This window comes from Podarcis filfolensis (assembly GCF_964270895.1).
Source record: "Podarcis filfolensis genome assembly, chromosome: 11".
NCBI lineage: Eukaryota > Metazoa > Chordata > Lepidosauria > Squamata > Lacertidae > Podarcis > Podarcis filfolensis.
In genome coordinates this window covers 29,636,319-29,663,269 of record NC_139613.1, presented here as the reverse complement: position 1 = coordinate 29,663,269, position 26,951 = coordinate 29,636,319, and the positions used below count along the sequence as shown (strand labels likewise).

The 26,951-nt window shown below is 41.3% G+C and overlaps 2 protein-coding genes across 4 annotated transcripts in view; both read left to right on the top strand.

Annotated features, from left to right (window-relative positions):
• FCHO2 (FCH and mu domain containing endocytic adaptor 2) overlaps window positions 1–8,230 on the top strand; it is a 64,126-nt gene extending 55,896 nt beyond the window's left edge. Inside the window, exons 22-26 of the mRNA XM_083577360.1 lie at window positions 699–831; window positions 1,334–1,533; window positions 2,128–2,192; window positions 3,445–3,609; window positions 5,222–8,230. Coding sequence (XP_083433486.1) covers window positions 699–831; window positions 1,334–1,533; window positions 2,128–2,192; window positions 3,445–3,609; window positions 5,222–5,244 — 586 coding nt within the window. The 3' untranslated portion in view covers window positions 5,245–8,230. The remainder of the gene's footprint in view (window positions 1–698; window positions 832–1,333; window positions 1,534–2,127; window positions 2,193–3,444; window positions 3,610–5,221) is intronic.
• A 4,046-nt stretch (window positions 8,231–12,276) lies between these two features.
• TMEM171 (transmembrane protein 171) lies at window positions 12,277–22,916 on the top strand. Of its 3 annotated transcripts, none has more exons than XM_083577454.1 (4): window positions 12,277–12,780; window positions 19,739–19,834; window positions 20,564–20,705; window positions 22,148–22,916. In XM_083577454.1, coding segments are annotated over exons 1-4 (648 nt in total). In that variant the 5' UTR covers window positions 12,277–12,371; the 3' UTR covers window positions 22,149–22,916. The 3 variants fall into 3 exon arrangements, with proteins under 3 accessions (XP_083433580.1, XP_083433579.1, XP_083433578.1); XM_083577453.1 differs by having other exon boundaries at window positions 12,667–12,780; window positions 19,120–19,834; XM_083577452.1 differs by lacking the exon at window positions 12,277–12,780 and having other exon boundaries at window positions 13,277–19,834.
• The last annotated feature ends 4,035 nt before the right edge of the window (window positions 22,917–26,951 follow it).

Below are 26,951 nucleotides of genomic sequence, written 5' to 3'. Positions count from 1 at the left end.
TTGTGAAATAAATTAAATTCATCCTGGGCTGCTCCTGTCTGTGTGTTACAGTGGATGTAGACTTCCAGCTACTTCACATAGCACCCACTGTGTAAAAATGCAAAATTGAGTATAAAATTGTAGAGTTAGTGTATTGCAACATTTTTACCATCATACTTTATTCATTTACTTACATACTGCTTTTTATTTATACATCATAAAGCAGTTCACAATATGCATAAAACCATTAAAATAAAGAAATAACAGTTGAACTTTCCAGATAGTCATATAATTTCAGCAATTACAGAAGCCAAAGAATTTACATATATGATGCTGAGGCAGAGAATGTGTGAAATGCCAAGTCCTTCTAGTTATATATGGGCAGAGGGGAAGTGAAACCAGAAACTTCCGAGTTGCAATTTAGCCTCTCTGCTACAGCAAAACATCATGAGCAGAGACAAAGTCACTGTTCTGCAAATATGCAAGAGTTCATTTAGTTTTAATCGGTGGGTTCCATAGCAGCTCCCATTTGTCTGTGCGATCTTCTGCAAAGGTATAAAACAGTTCTTCTGTGTGTGCTTTGGACCCTTTGGATCCAACCCCCATCCATAGAAGTAGTTTTAACAGATGGTTAAAAACTTTATATTCCTTCTTTTGCAAAACATTTCCAATATGTAAGAAATCTAAAACCTGTGTTTTCACCAACTTTTTGTGCACAGTGATCCATCACAAAGCGATTCCAATGTAAGAGATTTTTGGATGGACATGCAAGCTGTTACAGTCTACCTCAAGAAGCTATCGGAACAGAATCCTTCAGCTTCTTACTATAATGTAGATGTTCTAAAATATCAGGTAACTTTTTATTTTTTACTTTACTTACACCACACTAGCTTAGCCTTGCATCTGACTGTAAAAAAAGCAATTGACTCTTCCCTTGATTAATTTGTTTAGACTGTTTTTCTTCACAGTATTTATAGAAACATTCTGGTATTTTCTTTTTAAGGCTCATATATGATAACCTAATACTTCTGATCTTGGCTGTTGTCCTAGCTGCAACATGCTGCCTGTTGCCTTTTTTGCCCAGATGGGTTCAAACATCAGGACGGATATTTTGCAGTACTGAAAGACACATCTTGGAGCTAAGAGTTCATAACTTCAGTCTGTGCCTTTATCATCTAAAAGAATTTCCTGGCAACGTAGCCATTTTCAGGACTTTTTTATAGTAATGTGGTTAATTTATACATATTAAGTGTAAAGTTTCTGATTAAGTATATTTTGCAGAACACAGCACAAAATTGAAACTTTATAGTTTTCATTATTGGACCTAAAAGTCATTATTTGATTACTTTCAAAGGTATCTTCAAATGGCATCCAATCTACACCTCTGAATCTTGCTACGTACTGGAAGTGCAATAGTAACACTACTGATGTAAGAGTCGATTACAAATACAACCCGGCCTCTATGGCAGTGCCAACTATGCTTTCTAATATACAGGTCATGGTGCCAGTTGATGGAGGTGTAATGAATATGCAGTCACTTCCTCCTGCAAAATGGTAATTTTTTAAAAAATATATTATTATTTTACTGCTGATACTACATGGAATTCATTCCACTATGCTGCTGCTGTTTTACATCTGAAACATTGTGAAAAGCAATCCTTTTATTTTTAAATTTTTCACACCATGGTACTGATATTAGGGGTGCTGTACATCTCCCGAAAGATAATACACAGAAAACTAGGTTTTCTGCTTTAGTACAAACCTTCAACAAAACAATAACTTTTTCAAGATATTTTAGACTACAAAGTTAATTTCCTTGTTCTGCCCGGCATCTAGCATATTCTTGTTAAGTAAAAAGAAAAAATTAAAATTAATGAAAATATTAAAATATTTATTTAAGCAATATATATCCTGCTACGATTGTCTCTTATCAGTTTACAGGCATACAATACCAAAAAAAGTACAAATCAATTTAAACTATAAAATCAAACTTCAATTAAAGTGCCTGCTGGAATTAAAAAGAGAAGTCATCAGTAGGCATTGAACTTTCAAAAGGAAGCCAGCCTGTATGACCTTTACCTGGAAGGGAGTTCTATAAAAATTTGCCATTAGGCTGCAGTCCAATAACCAGACTTTACTTCTTAACAGGAATTCAGAGCAGATGAAAGCTTTATGGAAATTATCTAGTATTTCAGAAAAATCAGAAAATGGAGGTAAGAAAGTATTTTTTAAAAATTAAAGTTAACCAGTGTATATTTCTTGTTTATCTTCTGTTTCAAATTTAACAAGTAAGCAGTGGGAAACTGATGCACACTTAATGGTGTGTCTGGTATATAGATAATTTTATACATTTTCCACATTTTTATATGTATTATATATTTATATCAGTGCATTTACATGTCTTTGGGGGGCCCTTTCAGGTGGAAAAAGATGCCTACTAATGTATTTCTGGGATGCGGGTGGCGTTGTGGTCTAAGCCACTGAGCCTCTTGGGCTTTCCGATCAGAAAGTTGGCGGTTTGAAACCCCGTGACGGGGTGAGCTCCTGTTGCTCGGTCCCAGCTTCTGCCAACCTAGCAGTTCGAAAGCACGTCAAAGTGCAAGTAGATAAATAGGTGCTGCTTCGGCAGGAAGGTAAATGGCGTTTCCGTGCACTGCTCTGGTTCGCGAGAAGTGGCTTAGTCATGCTGGCCACATGACCCGGAAAGCTGTCTGTGGACAAACGCCGGCTCCCTCAGCCTATAAAGTGAGATGAGCGCTGCAACCCCAGAGCCGTCCGCGACTGGACTTAATGGTTAGGGGTCCCTTTACCTTTTAATGTATTTCTAGGTCTCTTTTGTTCGAAAGGGACTTTTATGATTTACCTTACCTTCAAAAATAAATTCAACTATATATTTGCAGTTTTAAAGTTGGCATTGGATATTATAGGCTGTCACTTTGGTCATCAAAATAGCAATGAGAAATAGTGGTTTTGCCTATTTATCCTAAACTCAATGAAAGGAAACTATGGATGTTTAAATGAGTGAGTGTGCAAGTGCAGGTTGTGAAAATGTGGTCACTACCTCCTCTAGTCCTTCTACCACACTACCTGGACCTAGGTCAGCTGATCAGTGCAGTCAGTGAGCCCCAAGTGCCAAATGGAAGCTTACATTCCAAGTTGCTCCTTTGCACCTGTGTCTTAACCACCCCACATTTGACATCACATTACATCAGGTGTAGAGCAAGTGGATGTGGTTTGAGGGAAATGCCATTGCAAGCCACATTAGAAGTCCTGCTGGGCCTAAACAGGTCCATGGACTGAAGGTTCCCCAGTGCAGATGTTGACTTTTTATGTGCTGAAATGTACATGCCTGTATTATTGACTTATCAAGGTATCCTCCAAATTATTTCCCATCCAGCTAGATGTTGCATTACAAACCAAGTCCTTAATTATTATTCACTTTGTGTGTGTTTTCCCCCTGAATAGGCTCTGGCTCCCTCAGAGCCAAGTTTGACCTTTCAGAAGGACCCAGTAAGCCAGCAACACTTGCAGTGCAATTTATCAGTGAAGGAAGCACACTTTCAGGAGTAGACGTTGAACTAGTAGGCACTGGCTATCGGCTTTCCCTACTTAAGAAGAGATTTGCCACTGGTAAGAAGCATAATCATAATAGGGCATACATTTCTTACTTTTTAAAATCATCAGTGGGATGTGGTTAATGCAGTAGCAGTTTGCCCTTGCATGGAAGTCAAACATACCTTCTGAAAGTACACTGTGACTCACTGTGGTTCTGCTGCAATCAGAACCATGAGTGCAAAGGGAAAATGTTTTTCTGTAATGTAGTAGACTCAGGAGAGTTTCCCCTGTCAGTCACAGTGCTTTGACACGAATCTCCCCTTCACATTTTACCACATTTACAATGGCAAATACCAGTGTATGTTCTGCAAACATATCTGTTGAGAAAAGTGTGTGGAAAAAACCGAAGTTCTGTACTGACTTGACATCTTGGAATATAAGCAACTGAGTGCTCTAACATATACAATTCAAACATTGAAAACAGTGCCACCATTTTTGGCTGGCTGTGTTAGCCAACCAGAAATTATGATTGCCTGTCCCTGTCTCTCCCCTTGTTGGCTTGCTCCCTCCCTGCCTTTCCTGTAAGTAAGGCTGGCAAAAGAATTGCTGCTTTGGTTGAAGTTCCAGGTTTGGGGAGAAGAGTGGAGCTTGTGTCACCAGAGCACAGGAACCTATTTGCTATGGCCAGGGGAAATGTGGAAGCATACCGTATTTCACTGCATACTAGTCGCCACCGTGTAATAGTCACACACCCCTTTTTCAGACCCCAAAATTGGTCCCAGAGCATTCCCTGTATAATAGTTGCAGAGGTAATTCTGAGGCAAGCTGGGAGTAGGCACAGGGGGCTCCTGAGGCAGTGAGGGCCGCAGTCCAGGTCCTCACTGGCTTGCCAGCTAGAGGAGACAAGGCAGGGCAAGGCAAAGCCAGGCCCGGGCTGCTACTGCTGCCACTGCCACTAGTGCCGCCACCTTGGACTTGCCAAGAAGGGGAAGCAGCGGGCGGGCAAATGTCTCCACTGCCCATCCACCATCTTCCTCCGCCTCTGCACGAGCGAATAGCCTTGAGAGACCCAAGAAGAAAGAACTCTTAACAATGACTGAAGCCGCCACCTCTCCCAACAGAGCTTCGCGCTGGGAGAAGGCAAAATCCAGCGGAAAGGGTGAAGTCTGTGCCTTTTGCTTTGTATTGCAACAGTGCCCTGCTAAGAAAACCAGAGTCCATAGCATGTTGTTGCTTCTTACCATAATTCACCTCGTAATGGACGCACCCCCCTTTTTTGGAAGGGAAAAATTGGCACAAAAAATGTGGCCATTACGCGGCAAAATACGGTAATTTAAAAATATAGCCTTAGTTCAAGAATCAATAAATCATTTATTGTGTTTGACTAAAAGCCATTACAAATTCAGTTATAGATCCACAAGTCAATTAAAACCTGTTAAAAGAAATACAGAGATATACATCCATTTACAATAAGTCACATTAATGAATCGCCTGCACAGTCTACAGCATTGTCTTTTATATAGCTAGCATATTTTAGCAGCTTTAGCAAAAAGGGCTGTTTTGTATGTGACAAGTGGATCTTAGTTGTTATCTTTAAATAGAAGAAAATTGTTTGTAAGTAATTAGTATAACTGTTTTTCACTTTATTGAAAAGGTATTAACTACAGAAGCTTTTTCTGTCTTTCAGGTCGATATATGGCAGATTGCTGATGAGCCAGTGTGGGGGGAAATGAGTTCTCTCAATGAATAGAAATTCACTATTTTACTACCTTTCCAACACTATTTTAACATGCATTTATTTTTTTAAAAATGTGTTGCTTAGTTTTTGAGTCTTATATCCAACAAAAATGCACTTTCCAAAATAAGTCATTTAAAACAAACTATCTATTTTATTAGCACTGAAGTGAACTCCAACACTATCTGTAGGTGGTCAGCTGAAATACTGGGAAACAAGATTACGCAAATGCTTAATACTTATGTAGCCTCAAAGCCAAAATAGCAGTCATTTCTGGTATTTAAAAGGTGTGGTGCTTTGCGATACCAAAAGCAACCACATTATTTTAGCTTTCTATAAATATTACTGAAGTATACTTGTTTCAGTTTCAATATTGCCATTTCATTTAAAAAAGTGGCAAAGTAATTTTTGTTTCATTTTTGTATATTCATGTGCCATATCTGGTTAGAGATACGTATACAAAATAACTTGATTTTCATATACCATATATAATTAAGTGTATATTATTTTATAAAAGATGGTTTTAAAAATGTAAAGTGCAATGTTTTTTTAAAAAATTGCAACAGACAACAGATATTTACTTCTGCCATTAGTTAACTTTATGGGAGTTGTAATTTTTAATTAATGCTGTAGATTAATTTATTTTTATATGGAATGTGTAACATTTGTGCCTTTTTAAAACTGTGCCTATCAAAATGTCTATATGCCTCTTATTTCTTTTTTTCAATGTCTAGATCTTCCATACAGAAAAGCTGATGTTTTTCTGTGTAATATGTACAACTACATAATTCCCTAAAGCAGGGATTTGGAAGGGAAACTTCAAATAACTCTAAAACAGCCGCTAAAATATTACATTGCTTCCTTGTGGGTTGAATGCAATAAATGCAGCCACTGTAAAGGGAATTGCTTGACTTTTATATATTCACAGAAAAACAACTTGATATCAAAATTCAACTTCAGTATCACCAAAGATGTGTAAAATCCTGAAGGCGTGTTAAATAAGTTTAAAACAATTTATACAAGAATAATTATAGCATTCCCTTTTGCTAACTATAAAGTTTTGAAGTTTCAAGTGCTTTCAAAGGTGACATGAATGTAAATGTAGTAGCTTTAGAGAAGTAATATTTTTCAATGTTTATTTTGAGCAGAACAAAAATTGTCATTCATGCTAATTTCAACAAAATTGATAAACTTAAAAATTGATAAACTTAGCATTTGAATGTTTGGATTCATCACTTTTTAAACACAGTGGCTCTAAACATCAACAGAAGTGATCTAGTGGGATCATTTTTAGCACAAATTCATACTTTTAAAGCTTGCTATGTATTGTGTTGTTAAGAACTTGTTAAATCCTGAAATAAAAACTTAAGGGGGCGTGGAATTCTGTGCACTTCTGAATTGCAGTGTCTAGGGGGGAAATAATTAAATATAAAAATGCTTATAAAATCAGTATTGGATTGACCAGTCAGCTTTATATATAAAATGTAGATATATAATGCTCTTAGCCACAAATTTTGGAGAATGGGAACACACTATAAAGGCTGCAACTAGTGGCAAGTGCATATGTTAATGCACATGTTACATAGATTTCAAATGAATTTATATTCAAGCTGAGCCAAGTATCCTGTCCTCCTCTCTCCCCCACTTTAATCTCCTGCAAAAGGAGACAGAATATCAGAGATTTTGGGGAGACAGGAACAAAATTAGGAACTTCTGGCTGGAGGATGGGCTTGCGTTACAAAGTGGCTGAAGGTTTTTTTTCATTTTTAACAAACAGAAAAATAAACTCTTTACTGCCATTTCAAGTGGTGTTGCCCTGAGCAGTGTTCCTTTTGAAATTAGAAACAGAATGTCCTGTAAGAATGACACACTGTCATGACATAGTGTTGTTCCCAGCAGCACTCTTGGAAGGAAAAGAGGTGTCTGTCATCATTGGTCAATGATATAGTAGAGTTTCCATGGGGTGTTCTGTCCCTAATTTCAAAGGGAAGGCTGCCAAGCTGCTGAAGGCAACCAAGTTGCCTCTTGAACTGACAGCAAAGCTTCCTCCCTTTAAAATAAAAATAAAAATGCTACCTTCCCTTTAACGGTAATCCCACACCACATACCCAAGATTCTTTGATTTCACCCATTCTCTGAAGACCAGATTAATCTTGGGTGGGAGTCGTCCCCCACTGCCCTGCCTCCAAAATGCTGAAAAAACTCTGGGCTGAATATTTTGGCCTAGTCATATTTTATACATTCATAACTAAGTGTAGGGTTGCAGTCAAAAGATTTATAGCGAATTAGTTTGCTTTTTAAACATTTTGATTGTTTTATCAAATCTTAACTGGGATTTCATTGCAGCAATATATATTGGATTTTCATATTTAAAAATGTTAGTCTTTACTGAATTATTACTAGAATGTTTAAACTAAAATTGGCATAAATTGGCATTTCAAAAGGTACAGTCTTTTACCAGAATCTTAATTGTAATCTGCTAATGCAATCAAAACTGCTTGAACAGTTTAATCCTTACTATTGAAATTCAGTTTATTTTGTTTTTCATTATTAATCATGTATTATTTCTAAATTCGTGCAAAAGCGTAAGTTTCAGCACTTTTAATCTAGCCTTAATACCAAGTATTCTCAAACATACATTCGCAAAGAGTGCAGGTTACAATTTTGAAGCCATACAAGTTTATTAGCATATTTGTAAAGAACTCTAGAAATTGTAAAAAACCACAAATATCTGAAAAACTGCATGTAGCAAGCTGGATCTTGCTTCTTTATAAAAGTGATCCATTTTATAGCTGCCTCTTGAGAGAATTTGTAAACACAACTCTAAAGGGTTTTAGGTTTGTATGAACTGTAAATTAGAGCAATATAAATCTCCTAGAAAAATTGTAAATACATCAGATCTTTCACAAAATGTAAAAAATATTGCACCCCATAATAAACATATAATATATAACTTATAAATTGACTCTGCTGTTTATATGCTATCTCAGGTCAAGGACAGTCTTCTCACATAAAATGTGTTGGTTTTTCAAACAAAGGAAAGACTTTTAACATGTTTGTATTTTATTAAAGCATGTGATACAATAGGTTTTTTTCCTTTTCTTTTAAATGATACCTAAATGCTACCTAGCAGCCTCCTATGGGCAGATGGTTCTATTTTTCTGTAGGGGCTCCTTGGACAGAAAAACTTCATGGGATCTTTGTACCTTTTTTGTTTATAAAAACTCAAGGGATTTGGCAAAAGGAAGCAACGGGTTTAGAGTAGGTCCTATGCCAAAAGCAGTGTCTTTCCACTCAACAGAAAATGGTTTGGTTTTCTACTTCCTTTCCTCCCATACAAGAAAGTTGTGGGAATGGAGGGTAAGGTATATGACATAACATTGCACAGTGTATCCTGTATTGGAAAATTCAGGCACAATAGGATGATATGGGTGTGCATTCTTAGACACACACACACACATGCACCACACACATACACTCCTGCACTTATGCCGCCATTTTCAGGAGGCCAGGTGCTTTGCTAGAACCAAAAAAAGAGGGTGTGTTTGGAAACATAATAAGCAGAGCTACAGTAATTAATCAAAGATCCCATCATCAGTTTTAAATGTGCCCTGATTTTAAAGAAGGCATTCCTCTTCCTTCTCCTAAATGGGTGCCTGCTATTTCCTTCCCCTTCCTGTTAGTAATTAGATGGAAACTTTGTGTGCTTTCACAGGCTAGCACCATTACTGGTGCTCACCACTTGGAGAAGTCAGGCAGGAAGAAGGATGATTTATCTGCTCCACTGCCATGACAAGCCATCATACTGAGTAATTCCCAAAGAGGCAGTAAGACTGCCATTCTGCAGATTTCTTTTGGAGGAAGTCCCATTGAACCAGCAAGACGTATGATTGACTGGATCTAGAAAGCAAGTTCTTTTTCTTCAGAATCCTTGGGCTATGTAGTTTATATACCACTTCACATTTCAAAGAAAATATCTAAACGTTTTACAACCTAAGAAAATCACCAATAAAAATCTAATGCAAAAATACAGTAAAAATATATATCCACATTTTAGGGCAACACAGATAACTATTAGATAATATATCCTCTTAAACATCAATATCGGCTGCAACAACTACTGTAAGGGCACCGTAACAACTACCGTCACAAATGGACTTTGTTTTGCTTTTCTGCATTACTAGCTTTATTATAAATTATTTTGATTCAAAGTTTGTGACGCCAGAGTTGAAGTACTCTGTTAAGTGTCCCACCTTGTCTTTTAGCTGTGATAGTGTATACAGTATACATTATTTGAGAGCAAGAGCCAGCAGGCTTCACTCAAGAATTTCAAAGTCTGTATTTTCTTATCTACATCTATTCCAGTGCCAAATACACTGTTTCTGCAGTTTGTATTCCTGCCATGTTAAAGTGTCAAGTCCTTTCTTTTTTGTCTCTGGTAATAAACCAGAAGTAACCTCACAGAGGCAACATACACTCACCATCCAGGTTTATTTTAGTTATTCGGTGTTTGCTCAAACAATGGGGACAGTAAAATGGTACCTCTGGTCACTGACAGGATCCATTCCGGAGGTCCGGTCGGATCCAGAGTTTTCCGCAACCTGAGGACCGCTTTTGCGCATGCGCACGGGTTGAAAGCCGGTAAAATACTTCCGGGTTTGCCGCGCTCGCATCCTGAAGTTTATGTAACCAGAGGGTTACGTGAACGGAGGTTCGATTGTATTTGCATAGGGTAGGCATATCTCCTATCATGGTCAGGTCACCTGGCCAGTTAGCTAAACTGTCATCAAAAGAATATGTGGCAGGGCCTGTTTATACAATGTATAAAACTGTGTTTCCAAAGCAGCTTAAAAGTGGAAGACCTGAGCTGGTTAAACTGGGAGCTTATAAACTTTGTTGTCTACATCACCTGTATATTTGTTTTTTATACAATGAGGAGCCAATTTTACATGGTAGCAGTTGCTAACCTGAGGTCCTCCAAACCCTATTGGACTCTAGCTCCCATCAACTCCAGGCAGCATGGCAAAAAGCCAGAAATTAGGGGAGCTGTAGTCTAGCAGCATTTGGAGTGCCACAGGTTAGCTATGCCAACTATTCTGGTGTGGCTACCTCCATGAACGTGAGTGTGCAAGTTTCTAATCTAAAACACTTTTTGCGTGAAACATTTTATTTGCTAGAATGAGTTCAACCATACCAGCAAAGTGTGCTGAATTCAGATCTTCCTAGCTTGGTTAATATCGTCTGAAAAACAGGATAACCATTTCATTGAACCCATCATAAACTGCTGTAGTAAAAATCCTACACTTGGCTGGATCCTACCACAGTAGACTGGGTTGATGTACCGCTTCTTAAAATAACTGCCCATTTTGTTAGGAGCCCTTTGTGATCTCAGTGGCAGCTATACTATCACTACAATGTAAGAATGAACCCTTAGTTGCAAGCTGGCAAATGTAGACCATCTAAGTGTACAATTACTGGAGAGTGGACTGCCGTCTTAAGAGGACATCCTTGGACCATGAACTGTTAAAGAATTACCACCCAATGACAAATATACCCATTAAGTGAAAGGTGTTGGAAAGGATGATGGCAGTCCAGCTTCAGGGATGCATGGAGCAGTCGTAATGTCTGGATCCATCTCTGTCTGGCTTCAGGACAGGTCATAGCTACCTCTGTCGCCCTGGTTAATTACATTTGTCAGGATAGAGATGGAAGGAGGGCATGTAGCCTTGCTCATTTTTCTTGATTTTGCAGAGGCTTTTGATACCATTAAATACTATGATATCCTTCTGGAGGGGCTCAACATGAGAACTAGGGGTACTGTACTTAAATTGTTCTACCTCCACAGTTATTTCCAGAAAGTAGGGGGGGCACTGTTCAAGGCATTGGCAGTTTTCCTGTGGTCTCCTGCAGGGTTCCATCTTGTTCCCCATGCTATTTAACATCTATATGAAGCCCATGGGAACTGTCATTTGAAGTGAAGTGTCATCAGTATGTGAAGGACAACTAACTCTTGTTCCATCTGAATCAGGAAAGGCAGCTGAGGTGCTAGAAGGGTCAACAAACCGAAACTCAATCCTGAAAAGATTCAGAGGTGGTATTAGACTAAATTGTTATTATTATTACTGTACTTAGGATGCTTCCACAGAAGAACTTCATATTGCAAATGTGTCGTTCTAATCTGATTTTTCTCTGTATACATCTGATACATTATCTTCCATGCATTTATTTTTCATTCAACATTCATTGCTGTTCTGCCATCCATACCAGCTAGCAGAGCTTGATAGAATATACCTGCCCTGTTTTTCTGTCCTTCCTCTCTCACACTCCTCCCTTGACTTTTGCTACCTTTTCCCATGCTGGGCATGCATGTAGTTCTGAACCAGAGTGTGCATACTTTTAAAAATTAATTACCGAGAAGTGTGCAAAAGGAAATACTATCTGCCTTAAACACCCAGCTAACGTTTCATGGTGGTTATACTGGAGGTTTCCTTTGGTGTTGGGGTCTGTAGAACCAAATGGCTGAGTTGTACTCTGAGCAGAGCAAATGGAAAGGGGCGCAAAGATACCTATCACCCACCAAAACATAATCGCACATGACAAAAGACAGAAGGCACTAAGGAGTGGTTGTAGATCACAAACTTCCTGCTGTTAAAAAAGTAGGAGCTGGAATTTTGACCAGGATGTGCTTGACTTGAGGTGGGAGCAATACCGATTCCACAATAAACTCATATATGGTAATTAATTTTCTGGAGCTCCAGGGCCAATGTCTTTTCCACTACACATTTTCTGGTGAACCTGCAGCCGTTTAAAATGTGACAGTATGAAATGTGCCTGTTTGCCACAGAGAACCCAAGACGGGAAAATGGGAAGTTGAAGCCTGGCTTCTTCCTGCATGGCCCTTTCTTATTGCATTGAATATATCCAAAATTATCTAAAAGACTTGGGGTGTATTTTTTATTTATTTAGGTGGCAGCTTTATTCTCCTTGGCAATGAAATAGTCGGCTTGCACCTGCGGACTAGAGGGGTTTCTGTTCCTTGAGCGTCCTGCTAATTTTAAACCCCCCTTTCTTTCCTTGCCCTCCAACGAAGGGGGCGCCTAGCATGACGGACCCCTCCGGGCAGCCAGAGTGCCCCCATTCCTGCTCTCCCAGCCCTCAGGCACTTTCCCTGCCCAGTCGCCGCCCTCCGCTTGGCGGACGCAGGCGCGCCTCCCCGCCCGGTGCTGAGGGGGCTTCTTCGCCACCCCAGAGGGCGCGCTTGCCTCGCACAGGACGGCGCGCTGGCCGGGTAAAGAATCCTCTCTTTCCCTTCAGAAGCGGAGACCGAAGGGAAAGAGGGAAAAAATCACCGCGCGGCTCCCGCTCAAGGTCACTCCGGGCGGCCCCAACCCAGCGACGTCAACCCCCGACGCCGAAGGGAGGCGGCCCGGCTGTCGGCCAGCGGCGCAGCGCCTCACTCCGCGCCCCCCAGCGAAGAGAAGGCGGCGCTCCTCGAGCCGCTCTGCTTGGAGGTATTCGCCGCGCTTCTTGTGCCGCCAGCAACCTCTCTCGGGTCATGAGGCGGAGGGGGAAAGAAGAGAGGCGACGGGGGGGAGCCTATCCTGGGTGTCGTGGCGGGAATGGCGGCTGGGGCCGAGGTGCAGGAGGCGAAAGAGAGGCTCCCTTTCCCCCAGAGCGCCAATGAGAGGCTGGAGCTTTCTCGCCTCTGGGGAGGAAAACAACAGCCCACCCGCCTTCCTCCGGGTGCATTAGGCGAGGGCCGACGCTTTCCCCATCCTCAGGGTATTGCAGCTTTTCTCTCTCCCTCCTCACAGTTTCCTGCCATGCTACCGCACTCCTCTGGGTGGCGTTTAAGGTGGTGGGGGGGTTGGTACGTGCCGACCATCACGGGGGTGGACATGGCGTGCGTAAAAGCGCCTGCTTGTGTCTCGGGCTGGGCGCTTGCCCGCCAGGTGTGTCCTTGGGAAAAGGCCGCGCTTTTGACTCGTTGCAGGGTGTCCTTGTGTGCAAGGGGTCGCGATCTTCACGCGAAGAAATGGGCGCTCATGCCCCATGCACTGTGGCCGCAGCTTAGTGGTAGAGCATCTGTTGGGCTGGGAAAGTCATGCCCTGTCTCAAACCGTAGAGAGCAGCTGCCGGTCAGTCAGTAGCGAGGGACCAGTGCTCTGCCTCGGTATCAGGCAACTTCCTATGTTCCTATGCTGTCTCCTTTTTACAGGTCATGCTCTCTGCCCTTACCTTTAATGCTGAACCAACAACACCCAGGAGCAACCATGTCTGTGTGTACAGGTTGCTGGCGCCAGATCGGATTAGTATATTCCCTTCGGTACCTGCTAACTGTAGTTGGATGACACAACATTTATTGTCTTACTAGCAGACTGATTTCCCCCCTTTCACAAACACTGCACACAATGAGTTTTGGCATTCTTAATGTTTTGTTATGGGGAAAGGGGATGCATGCAAACTGTGTAAAAAAAGTTAGCAATCTAAATGGGGAAATATGCATACTTGCAGAAAAGAATGTTTCAAAGTCATTGCTGAACTCATTCTTCAGTAGGGGTATGTCAACAGATCCTTTAGGGGTGTTTTGCTCCTGTTGACTCAGCATTAAAAAAAAAGAATAATATTTCATTTATTTCCTGCCTTTCCTCCAAGGAGCACCCACTTCTGCATTTTATTGGCACAACAACCTTGCAAGTTGGTTAGGCTGAGACTCAGTGACTGGCCGAAGGTCACAGCTGGGTGGATATTTGAACCAGGTCTCCCAAATGCAATTCAATACTTTAACAAATGTGCCTATTTGATTACAAAAAAAATAGCTTCAGATTTAACTGCAGAAGTGCTTCCAGCCATATGTACCCTAATCTTTTCTTATAAGTTTCAAAGATGCACTTGTGCATGGCTGCTTGCTAAGGCATACTTTTATATGCATCTCTGGCAGGCAACCAGTGACTCTCCTGATGTTATTGGACAGCAACTCCCATCATCCTTTGCCCTTGGCTGTGCTCGCTGGGGCCGAAGGGAGTCAAAGTCCAACAACAACTGGAAGGCTGAAGACTCTTCACCCCTTGTCTATGAGCTACGTGTTCCTCATGTGTTTATCTTTTCTTCAGTCATTATCAATAAACATCTATATTGAATGAAAAAAGTCACTTGTGCATCTGTCTGGCAGCAATCTATTAACATCCAGAGCTACTCTTGATTTTGAATAATGTCTAGCTTTTAATGCTGTCAGTCTTTAGCATAGATAACTGCATATATTGGAAGGTACACAGTACATGTCATATGCAATCTCCTGCTTGTGTTGTAGGTGGAAGCCCATTAATCATTTCTCGGTCCTTATTTTTTGATGGAATGAGGACCTCACATCTCACTGTATTGTTAGGAACATAGGAAGTTGCTGTGTACTGAGTCAGACTACCTGTCCCTCTAGCTTAGTATTGTTTACTCTGACTAGTAGTGGCTCTCAAGGTTTTAGGCAGGAGTCTTTCCTCCACCGTATCAGGAGATGCCAGGGGGTGAACCTGAGACCACCTGCATGCACAGCATGTGCTCTTCCACTGAACTATGATTCTTTCTCAAAAGGGTGTTGTGTTTTGGTTTTGGTTTACAAAGGGGCAGCAACCCTTAAAGCTTCAGCAAGTTTTAACAAACTAAAAACTCCTATTTATAAACACACACAAGATTATTATTAGTTATCCAGTTAAAGCTCCTAATTCAATGAAGTTTTGGTTTCCTTAGTTTTCAGTGGGAGTCTGCAGGTGGCAGGTATCTCGTATTCTAACCCAGATCCAGCTACACTTGGGTTGCTGTCCTGTACCCAATTACTTGAGAGTAAGCCCCTTCTGAAATGTATGGGAGCAAAGCTCACTGTTAAGTGATGGTGAAATACCTTGGAGTTCTGGTCAGTCATTACAGCTGTTGAGTTGGCCTTTAAACAGGCTTTAAATCACAACTCATTTTAGCTGATTCTGTGTTAGTGTCTGTTAAGTGTCAGGAAATTAATTCAGAGGTTTCTACTGAATCCTGTTTATGCTTACTCCAAAGTCTCATGGAGTTATTCTTGAGTAAATACACATTGGGTTGGAGCCTCAGTGTACTTCATGATCTTTTCTACTGTTTTGACTTCATAATTCCCACGGCATATGACCCTAGGTTCACTAATATTTCGAATCCTAGTTTCCTCTCTCCTTTGCTGCAGTTCACTATGAGTAAATTTGAGTAGCATATAAATGCCAGATCTTCAAATGGTACAGTTGGCACATTCTACGTTGAGACAATGTGGGGGTTGTGGGGATGGCAAGCTTTGATGACTTCATCAAAAACCAAATAGGCACTCTTAATGTGTTATGGTAGAACTTCCTTAGTTTTACAGATTAAAGTTCATTGAAAAGGAAGCTATATAAATTTTCTAGCATAGGCGCTAGATTCCCCAATGTGAAACCCACAACAGAGAGTTCTTTGTGTTCATTATTTTGTGGTATTGAAAGAATTAAAAAAATATGCCCGACTTCCCTTTTATATATATTTGTGTCTGCTAAATTACATTGCTACAAGATTGGTGAGGAAAGGACACTTCCTCTAAAACAGCAATAAAGACGTCCATATTTTTCTTTTATGTAGACTTTATATTATTTCAAATTATTTCCATTTGTCCTGGTTTTATGACTTTCTATCATGTTTTAGCAGGGAAGTATGAAGCTTTATTTATGGAAGGCTTTACTCTGCTTCCAGTTTGATGCTATAAATTTACCAAACGTAGAAAGAAATCACTTCTGGAAAAACCTCCATGCACAAGCACCCTACCAGTGAGTGGGGCGCTTTTCGTTGCAGTGTCTTTAGGGACTTAAAGGCCATGCTGCCCTTTGGCACACCTGAGGATCTGCAATGCCAAACTAAACTGCACAGGATGTGTATGTTGCTTTTTCTCTCTCTGTCCACCCCGTTCTGCACACGGATAATCAGAGAGTTCAGGCACATTCCTGTATCCCATCCTGAGCACAGTTATTCTACATGTGTAAAACCTCTGCAAACCGTTTAGAGGTTCTATTTACAATTAAGTGGCATACAAATTCTCTTAAATACATAAAAGCTCATACTCCGCTAAGTGTTCCATTCTTTTCAATATCCCCACAATAGAGACCAGGGATACTGTTCCCTTGTGATGGAGTAAAAGAGCTGTCGTTGCGTTATGAAAATCTTACAGAGCCCCTTGCAAGGAGCAAGATGTAAATTCTTCACAGTGTATAGCTTTTAGGTGTTTTATGCATTATGGGCTTAAAACACAGCTAAGTTGTTCTTTTTCCCATTTGGATTGCAGCTGGTTTGGAGAAAATACACATGATTAAAGCACAGCATTTCCTAAGAAATTACAGGATAGATACAGGAAAGATGTGAGTTAACATTGGTTGTACATTGCTTCCTAGGCTGCAGTGGGGATGCACTGGATACAGACTAAACAGGAATGTGTACACAGCATTATTTACCTTACCCTACAGCAATGTTCATTGCCTAATTTATCACTTCAAGAAGCTTATATTAGCCTACAGGGGGCTTATTGGACAGTTTCTCATATGAACACTGGACAGATCCAGACCTGTTGAGCTGTAGCAAAGGCTTCATACACACCATACATGTAAAAAACATTAGTTCCCGCAGGAAATCCTGGAAACCGTAGCTTACCCCTTACAGAGCTGCAATTCCCAGCATCCTTAAACAAAGTACCATGTGACTTGTTAAGCTCCCCCCCCCCCCATGTTGGTGTTCCTGGAAGGAGTCTTTTACTTGTATCCACACAGTGGACTGGGATATTTTGGCTAGTCTGTGCTGTTCCCCAATATGTCTCAGATAGGTAGAACCATTTGGTTTATAATTCAACATGTCTTGCATGATGCCAGGGTGCTGTCATTTTCCTCCTTTATTGAGGGCAGGTGTCTAGAGGTAAGAGCAGGGTTGAAGTTGTTGCCTTATGAGCTGAAGCTGATCACATGGAATAAACCCTCTTATGCAGTCCTGCTAGGATAAAGTGCTGGGGGAGATGGGGACCTGCTATTTCATCCCCTCTGGATCATGTATATCACATTGAGGAGTAAAATCCTGGCCTGTTTTGTGCACGTGGGTTTGGGGCTAGGAAGCAAACTGCATTTTTCTTCATGGTCTCTCTGCAGTCCTTTATTTCCTTACAAGGAATCCTTGCAATCATAATTACATTTTTACAGGTGTGAAGGTTTGCAATTTAACTTGTGTTGTGACCAGCCACACAAATGAGGGTTTGCTTTCTGTTTTAATAGTTGCAAATGGACTTTGGACTTCTGTCCTTCTAAGTGCATACAAATCCTTGCCTCTTCCTGCCTGTCTGCCATGGTCTTTATTTGTCTATCACATTTATATCCCAAGATGCTCAATGCATCTTACATGGAGTTGGCCCATTTTATCCCCCACAGCACCCCTGTGAGGTACACTAGTCTAAGAAGGATTGCATAAAGCCTCCCAGAGCTTGTTAGCTATTGATATCTGAACTCAGGTTTCCCTCAGTGAGAGTCAGCACTCCAGCCCTACCTTCCCCCAAGCTGCTTCCTTCCAGATGTTTAGGACTCCAACTCCAGCATGGCTAAAGACCAGTTGATGGGAGTTGTAGTCTAAAACATCTGGAGGGCACCAGATTTGAGGTAGGCTGTTGCTCTAGCCATGCACCACAGCCTGTCGATCTCTCTACATTTCAGCCACCCTGAGAGTTTATTCAATTCTACTGAATTAAGTTTACAACATTTACTAGCTTCATTGAAACAAACCTCAAGTCCCTGGTGCAGCAAGAGAGAGCCATGTGGATATCTGAACAAGGGTACCTACAAAAGTGAGCAGCCCTGCCTCAGTGCTAGTGATAAACACTGATACATGTCCATCATTGCTTGCAGCCAACACTCTTTTCCAATCTGATCCCCTGAGAACCTACCTTTGGGGCCGGGGAAGGTTGTGAAGGCATGGTAGGAGCTTGCTTGTACTATTGTAAACAGTTGAGAGCCCTTCACTGCAAATTGCATACTGACTCAGGGACCTCCAAGTGAGAGATGCTGAGGAAGGACACATAGAGGGTTGAGAGACACTGTGTTGCTCAAGACACACACTTTTTTTTTTACTTCCTTTGGGGCATTAGAAATGGAAGAGGTTCAAACTCTGGACATGAGCTCTCTTTCTCTAGTGAGTCACCGCCCCCTTGTTTATCTGTGTGAGGTGCCTTGTCTTTGCAGCCTATGCTTGAGGTTCCTGGTAGTTATTTGCATCTGTAAAAGATCTGAGAAGACTAGCCTTATTCATCATTTGTTGTTTGTGCAAAGTGTTCTCCTTCACCACAGTTCCTAGTAGGGAACAATTCCCACTTGTTGTGTTTCAAACTCTCCAGCCATGGAGGCAGAAGGCTATGGCCCTATGCCACACATGTTGATGTATGTGAACTATATTCTAGTTTATGTACTCCTGGGGTTAATGCCACAACTGGTTGCAGAGTTGGTCAGACTCTCCTGCCATCCGTTGTATGTGGTGGGGAGGTGGTAACAGAGAGGGGGAAGGTGGGGCTTGCATCTTGAGCTTTACCCTGACTTCAGTGAAAGTATTTTCAGATTGAGCTGCCTCTTATTCTGATGTAACATAGCGTTCTCATAGGCAAGACCACTCCCTGAGCAAGCAGAGGATTCAGCTAACTTCCTCCTCTCCCATGTCATATCCCCAACTCTGCCTGGGAGCAATCCTTTTCCCACCCAGCAGGTGTAAATAAGGGACAGACTCAATATGTGAATTATCTGTTGTTGCCCTTGGCTTAATAATCATAGTCCTCTTTTCGTTTTCGTTCTCAGGCCTACTGAAGTGGTAATGTCATTCTGATCTCCATAGAAGAAAACTTGTTATTCCTTGGTTTGAAGAGGGATTTAAAAATAATAATAATAATGTATCCAGTTCCTGGTTCCATGCATGAAGGAGATAATGGACATCCTAGGAAACTTATCTCTTTCCTTTTCGTTTTTGGCATTACGTTGTTATGTGCTGGATTTCTGCTTTCGATGTTTGTGTTGCAGACATGCCCAAGTGGTGCCTTTGGTGACTGTAAAGGAGCCCTCAAAATCATTGGGCCTCTGCTTGCTGTTACTGGACTAGTTTGTATAATTCTGGCGCAATCGAGAGCTAAAGGCTACCTCAGAGAGGTGCAATTGCAAGATGACCAGGTGTACGGGTTTGTTTTTTGTCGAGGAAACTGCCAGTTTGCTCAGTTCCTTGTCTTTGGTTTTTTATTTTTAACTAGTGGGATGCTAATCAGCGTCCTTGGCATTTGGATTCCGGGATGTAGCCCAGGTTGGCGCTACCAACAGTTTAACCATAGCAATACTTCTAATGTTGAACTCCAGGATTGTGGATTTCATTCTGTTCAGACCATGGGACCTTTGATTGTGCTCATTGGATTGTGTTTCTTTGTGATAGCTCACATTAAAAAGAAACAAAACATAAATTTCGTCCAGGAGTCTTCTGTCAATGAAGAAGAACAGCTGGATCCTGAATCATTTCAAGTTACAGTGGGTAAGTGAATGACACAGCCAAGAAGTCTTCCAAGTGGGCAGTCCCTAGATGTCAGCAACAGGAGACACTTGCAAGGATGCCCCATTCCTCCCCAGCACTTGAGGGGTGGATTAGGAGGGGAGGGAAGAATTTTGGAATTGGAATGTGGGAATGGTGGAAGAAGAAGTCAGGGTGGGTAAGAAAATAAACTCCAGAATCTGCCAATCAAAGTATAGTTGCAAGGACTGCTTTTGAAGTACAGTACACTCCTCAGAACAGTGGTGAAATTAATGAGAGAACTGGATTCTATTTTACAAAGTATAATAGCAATACTACTTCACATTGTGTTGAGAGCCCTTGTCTCAATAGCCCCTACAACAGCATTTTGGACCTTCCAGTTTATGGTGTTACACCATTTGTGTGTCTAGACGAATGCAGATCTTAAAGCTTTAATCTCCAAGCATTTTCAAAATATTTTAAGTTGCCCTGTGATCCTTTGATGAAGGGCAGTGTGGAAATTTAATAAATAGCAACAATATTCTGCATGCTAATAAAAGTGCAATTGTTTTCCAACAAAGTGTAGTAGCGAAAGACTGATAAGAGTTTAATCAAATGCTTTGAAGATGCCCTAATGCCTGGGAGTGATGATTCTTAATGAAATGCACATCACAAGTAGGGCTATCTTGCGTGTTGCTCCAAAGAGAACTGCATATAAATTTGACCTTAAAGTGTTGGATTTTTCTTTTGTAGGTGATACTGTAATGGTATTCCCACCACCGCCACCACCTTATTTCGCTGACTGTCCACTGCAAACAATAACTCCTAGCGTGGTAACAAGTGATTTGCCTTTAAGTGAAAATCCTCCACCGTACCACAGCACTTTTATTAATTGGTAAGATCATTTTTTTAAAAAAAAATTGAGCATTTTGAGCATTTTGCACATGGGCTAATGCAGAGGTTGCCAAAGTCGGCACCAGTGGGCATATCAGTACCTCAAGTGGCACCCACACAAGGTCCCAGCAAAAATCTCTTCAGAAGTCAACAATACATGAGACACTGTTTGCTGCTCCTGCTCAGTTTCTGTTTGCTGCACTGCCAACATTGGGTAGGCTCTCTTAACAAGGCCCATATTTCACTGGATGCCAGGATTGGACACCCACCCTTACTTTCATTCTGAATAGAAGGAAGGTACAAAGAGGTTCTCACAGTGAGCAAGCACTGCATTGGCTTATGTAGGTATTTTCCCCCTCTTGGGGTTGGAGGAATTCCTACTCCATTTTGAGGTCTTGGCTCTTTCTCTGGTCTTTTAAACGTGACGGCCATTTTGAGTTGTGCCACAGACCCCACAGTGCCCACTAGTCAAAGAAGATTGACACATCCATTACCAGAGAAGATTGGTAATGGATGTGCTTAAAACTGGACTTTACATGGAAGACCAACAATTGGCTCTCCAAATACCTTCTTCCCTTCTTTTTTGTTTAGATTAGAAAGTAGCCATGAGGGGTGGGGACGCAGGAGAGAAGATTGGGTGGGTACATGGTGATGTTGCATGGGTTTGCTTTTTCATGCCGGCAGACCTATTCGGTTGTGTAAACCTTTTCAAGAGGAGCCAGTCATTTCTATGATTTTGTATTTTTTTAATTATACTTTATGTTTTATTCACCTACATAGTTTGCTGTATACCACCTGATATTTTATATGAGAGGGTGGCCTATAAATATTTTAATCAATAAATAAGCAGATTCTTGGTTTTCCCAGCACCTGGGTGCCAGACCCTAGTGCTATGCTGCTGCGAGCTCCCTGGAAGAATATAAATGTTATAAACAAGTTAAACAAGTCACAGGCATTCCATCTGAATGTACACTTCACATTACATCATTTCCATCATTATATTTCAGAGCCTTTGTCCTATCTTTTCTGAATCAACCAGAAATTGATTGGGGCCTCTTCTTACTTGACAAATAAGATCTTTCACAGGTGCTGCTGTTGCCTACTGATTTGCATGCACCATGGCATGGGAAGGGTGTACCTATGTCCTTTTTCATTGTATGATTGGCTTCCTGTCAGAAGTTCGCACTTCTACATTGTCCATAGGCAAGGATACATATGAAACAATTTACCATGTGCAAAGTACTCTTTGGCTCTACCAGTTAGAATTAAACTGGCTGTATCCATGCCAGATGTAATTTTACCACTTTGGTGAATAGAACATTATCATCATTGCTTTTAGGAACCTTGGGTACTATATGTAGAAAGGCGGGGTATAAATCGAAATAACAAATATAGAGAGATTAAACATGCCAACATGTGTACCCTTTCGTTATTTCTTTGCAGAGCACAGAATGCTGATGCATCAAACCTGGTTGCTTGAAGAGAGAATGAGCTACTGTATACAATGTCAGGATGTGATTCACCTTCTGAGAACTTAATCCACACTCTCTCATCCCTCTGAGCCATCTCAAAATTATAAGAGCAAACGAGCAGCTGTAAATAATGAATGTGTCTTTTCTTCCTCTCCTTACATCACCCAGATGATCCATTGGCATCCGCTTTGAACCAGCTGTAAGAAATACTCAAGAGGGAAGGTGTATAAAAGGGGAGAGAAAGAGGACTGTTAAATTACAGGGTGAAAATAGCCTGGAAGAGAGATGGAGGAGCTTTGAGCCAGCAAGGAGAGCAGCAAGCTCAACGGGCATGAAAGTAGAAGGCCTACCAAGCCAAGACTTCTGTTACTGGAAAACGAAGCCAAGGCAATCTACTGAGAAATACTTGGGACACGAAGGACCCAGCACCTTAACACCTCTTCATTTGGCACCTTGTATGTAACTGGAATACCCAAAGCAATGTACGTCTCAAGTCAAGTCAGCTACCATCTGAACATAGTGCTGTGGCACACATCTAGCAGAAGGAGGGGGAAATCTGGTGGCTTTGTCGTTCTGTTTCCTTTTCCCCTTTTTCTTTTTTGGCTGTTGACAAACTCAAAAGTAAAGACTCTGGAGACCTCAGAGCACCGAGTATGTTGTGTGTGTGTTTGGGCTGACCCTCATGTTAACAAATTGTACATGTGAGATTTTCAGTTGATTAAACATTATGGCACAATGTACGTGGTGACTGTAGCACTTGAGTGGTGTGACCAACGGCAAGTCTTAGCCTATAGAAATAAAAGCCAAAACTGCAAGTTAGGCGGGCTCCATGGCTGCTACTCTAGTAGTAGGAGTAGTAGTAGTAGTAGTAGTAGTAGTAGTAATAACAACAACAACAATAATAAATAATAATAATTTATTATTTGTACCCCACCCATCTCGCTGGGCCTCCCACTCTGGGCAGCCTCCAACAAAGATTAAAAATACATCAAAATGTCACACATTAAAAACTTCCCTGAATAGGGCTGCCTTCCGATGTCTTCTAAATGTCAGGTAGTTGTTCATCTCTTTAACATCTGATGGGAGGGCGTTCCACAGGGCGGGCACCACTACCGAGAAGGCCCTCTGCCTGTAGCTTTGCTTCTCGCAGTGAGGGAACCGCCAGAAAGCCCTCAGCACTGGACCTCAGCATCCAGGCAGAATGATGGGGGTGGAGACGCTCCTTCAAGTGTACTGGGCCGAGGCCGTTTAGGGCTTTAAAGGTCAACACCAACACTTTGAATTGTGCTCGGAAACGTACTGGGAGCCAATGTAGGTCTTTCAAGACCGGTGTTATGTAGTCTCGCCGGCTGCCCCCAGTCACCAGTCTAGCTGCCGCATTCTGGATTAGTTGTAGTTTCTGGGTCACCTTCAAAGGTAGCCCCACGTAGAGTGCATTGCAGTAGTCAAAGCGGGAGATAACTAGAGCATGCACCACTCTGGCGAGACAGTCCGCAGGCACGTAGGGTCTCAGCCTGCGTACCAGATGGAACTGGTAGACAGCTCCCCTGGATACAGAACTGACCTGCGCCTCCATGGACAGCTGTGAGTAGTACATGTGTCGTTATAAAACCTTCAGTGTTTCCCCACTTGCAGCTCATTGGCTGCTGCATACAGCAGGCAGGGAATCTCTGGACATGATGGTATCACATGGTTCTTATTTAATGTTACTGGGGGAGTGTGTCATGGGAGGGGCTCAGTTCAGCTTCAGCTGTGCTTCCCCTGTAATGCTTGTGGTACCTGCCCAACTGAGTTATTAAATTATAAATGATGGCGAGAGAATGAGAAAGAAATTCTTCGCCAACTCAAAATATTAGAACTCTGGGGGAACATAGAGTGGACATAGCTGAAGACAGAAAGTGCTTTTTCACACTGTGCGTAATTCAGTTGTGGGCTTTGCTGTCACAAGATGTGGTCATGGCCACCTGTTTAGATGGATTTTTTTAAAGCGTTGGGCAAATGACAGATAGGTCCTCTGCCTCCATGATCAGATACTCAATGACAACAGCAGAATGGGGGGGTCACTATTGTATCCATACCCTGCCTGTGGGCATCCCAGAAATATTTGGCACACCAGTTTTGGAAACAGTATGCCTTGGTCTGCTCAAAGAGCTGCCCATTGGAGCAGCAGGATTGATATTATTTTACTGAATTTCTTCCCCACCCTTCACCATAAGGTCCCAGGGCAGATTATGACAACGAGAAAATATTAAAATCAGTTAAAACAACTGAAGAATAGGTGGGCCACACACAAATACATAACACTTGTTATATCCTAGCTCTGGGACCTATCTGCCACTTAGTCCAGCAGCAGAAATTGGAACTGACTCGTGCTGTTCTTCCTCTTATGTACTTTAATCTGCATTGTCTAAGTGTCGAAGCTGCAACCGAAGAGTCAATTAAAAAGTAGTTCTACAAATATTTTGCCTCTTAAAATGTTGAAACTGAACAGCTACCACTTGCTGAATTATTTGGGCCCAGAGTCTGAAATGTATTGAGACTGAAAGCAAAAGTCTTTTGCATTCCTACTGACAAATGCTTTGGTGTCTAATTCAGAGCATTCACAGTCATTACATAAGTCATAATCCCCATGAACATCAGTTTTAGCTGGTGGTTAAGAGCACTACATCGGAGATAAAGAGAGTTAATGCTCTAACCCTTCAGCTGTGGTAATGACTGATTTCATGCGAATTGCTCTTAGTGTAAATCACAGTGCAGGGCTTATACCAACTGGACCCATTTATTTTTCACTAGGCCTCTCCTGTGAGTTTGACCTCTCTCACTGAAACCTGCTATTTGCTCATCTATAAACCAGGAATTACTAGAGAAGATTTAGAGTAAAGGACACTGCAGGTACCTTGAACTGGCAGGTTTGCAACAGGAAGGCTGAGCTCTAATGAATCCCAGGCAAACTTACTAGAGAGTAAAACACATTGAACATAATGGGGCTTACTTCTGAGTAAACACATGCTGCATTTATTGTGATATACTGAGTGGCTTGGGTTTGTTGGTTTGTTTTTGCATGATGTCATTGCAGGCTTTAAAAAAGATTTTTATCTTTTTTTAATTCTGGGGCACATTTTCAACATGTTTGCTATCATCAACTCCCAAGAACTTCCACAGTACACAGATTTTTCATTTAATACACATATTTCTTGTAAAACATAAAAAACCTTATTACAGTGAAAATGTAATCTACAAAGCAAGTAATCAAAGCAGTCCAGAATCCAGCCTCTGCAGAAAATGCTAAACACTTTCTCAAAGTAGGAAGACTTAACTGCAGTAGTAGTGCCCTGATTGTGAAATATTCATAATGCTACTTGCCAGGCTCCTAGTTTGCTATGAATTGTATGTTTTTACAAGCCTCCAATACGAAACAAACTTACTCATGACTGAGTGAGCACCAATAAAATCATTTTCATTTAGAAGCATGGTAGAGTGCTTTTGCAGAGCTTTCATTAGATGACAATTCATGTAGTTATGCAGAAAGACATTCTCCCAATTCTGTCATGAGTTAGGAGTTTAAATAAAGTTAAATAATTACAGTAACTACTCCAAAACAGAGAGGGAAATAAGATGAGCAGGCAAAAAAAAGGTCTTCCTTTGTCTCTAGCCAATGACTGTGAGAATCTTCCCCACAGGGCATTTGAGAGGCAGGCAAGGGAGTATTTTGAAAGATACTACAAGGGTTAGGAAGCTGGTGTTACTCTCTGAAGCCTGTACTAATGTAGTTAGGCATGTTGAACATAGAAACGCTGATGGCAGCATTCTGCCTAGAGATTTTACAAGGAGAGACGCTATAAAGAGCAGCTTCTTAGAAGGTGTGCTAATCTTAACTTTGCAGTGCCAGCCAGGGAACAGCAACTATAAAATGAAATCATAGAACTGAACTTCCTATTACAGTTCTGACCCAAAAGAGGAAATAATCCTTATGAGAAACAAATGTACCTCTTGGCAGTAATTGTAAAATGCAGCAATGAATAAACACCTTTTGGCACACTTCATAAAAGGCTCGGCCACGTAGTCTGAGAATACTCTTGCAAGGTCACCTTTGCATGCTGCAAGAGAAGAAATAGCCATTCAGAAAGATGTGGAAATCTGATAGGAATCCGGTTAGGGCAGATATAGCTTTTCACCTGCTACTGCCAGGGAAGTCTGCAGACGGCCCCTTCAAGCCTGAAGCCAACCCTGAATAAAAGGCATTGTCTCTTGCAGGGCAGTAGATGCTCTGAGTGGGTGCTGTAGTGTTGCCAATTGTGTCGTCTTCGTCTCTCCACCCTAGTTTGCCTAGACCAGTGTCTAGCCCTTGGATTCCATGCTAGACCTAGGTCTTGCAAAGATTCAGTGGCCTTGGCTGGTGCAAGGAAAAGGTCAGGGAAATTATCTATGCTGCACTTTGCAGCCTCTAAATGTTTTCAACATTAGGGCACTTAAAACCACTTAAATCCTGTAGTCAGGGTGGTACTATAAGTTGAGTAGGTTTAAAATGTGAAACTTGGCATAGGTTCAGATAATCTATTTCCTTATTTTTATTTTTATTTTTATTTTTATTTTTAGCCCAAATCTGGATTGCCTTGTCAAGCTTTTTGTTTTAAAATGTAAAGTGCAGGTGTTGGCAGAGCAGGAAGTGAGGCGCGCGTCTGCATTCCTGGCTTTGTTTGTTTTCCTTGTGGTTTCTGATCTTCCATATCTTTTTCTCTGTGAAGCTTCGGATTTCTTAGTTGTAATCTATGCTT

Bases quoted from the DNA above. Each gene is read 5' to 3' on its own strand.
- TMEM171 (XM_083577453.1), top strand. From the start codon at position 19,210: ATGTATCCAGTTCCTGGTTCCATGCATGAAGGAGATAATGGACATCCT. The intron at 19,835-20,563 runs GTAAGTGAATGA...TTTCTTTTGTAG, and splicing joins ATCATTTCAAGTTACAGTGG to GTGATACTGTAATGGTATTC.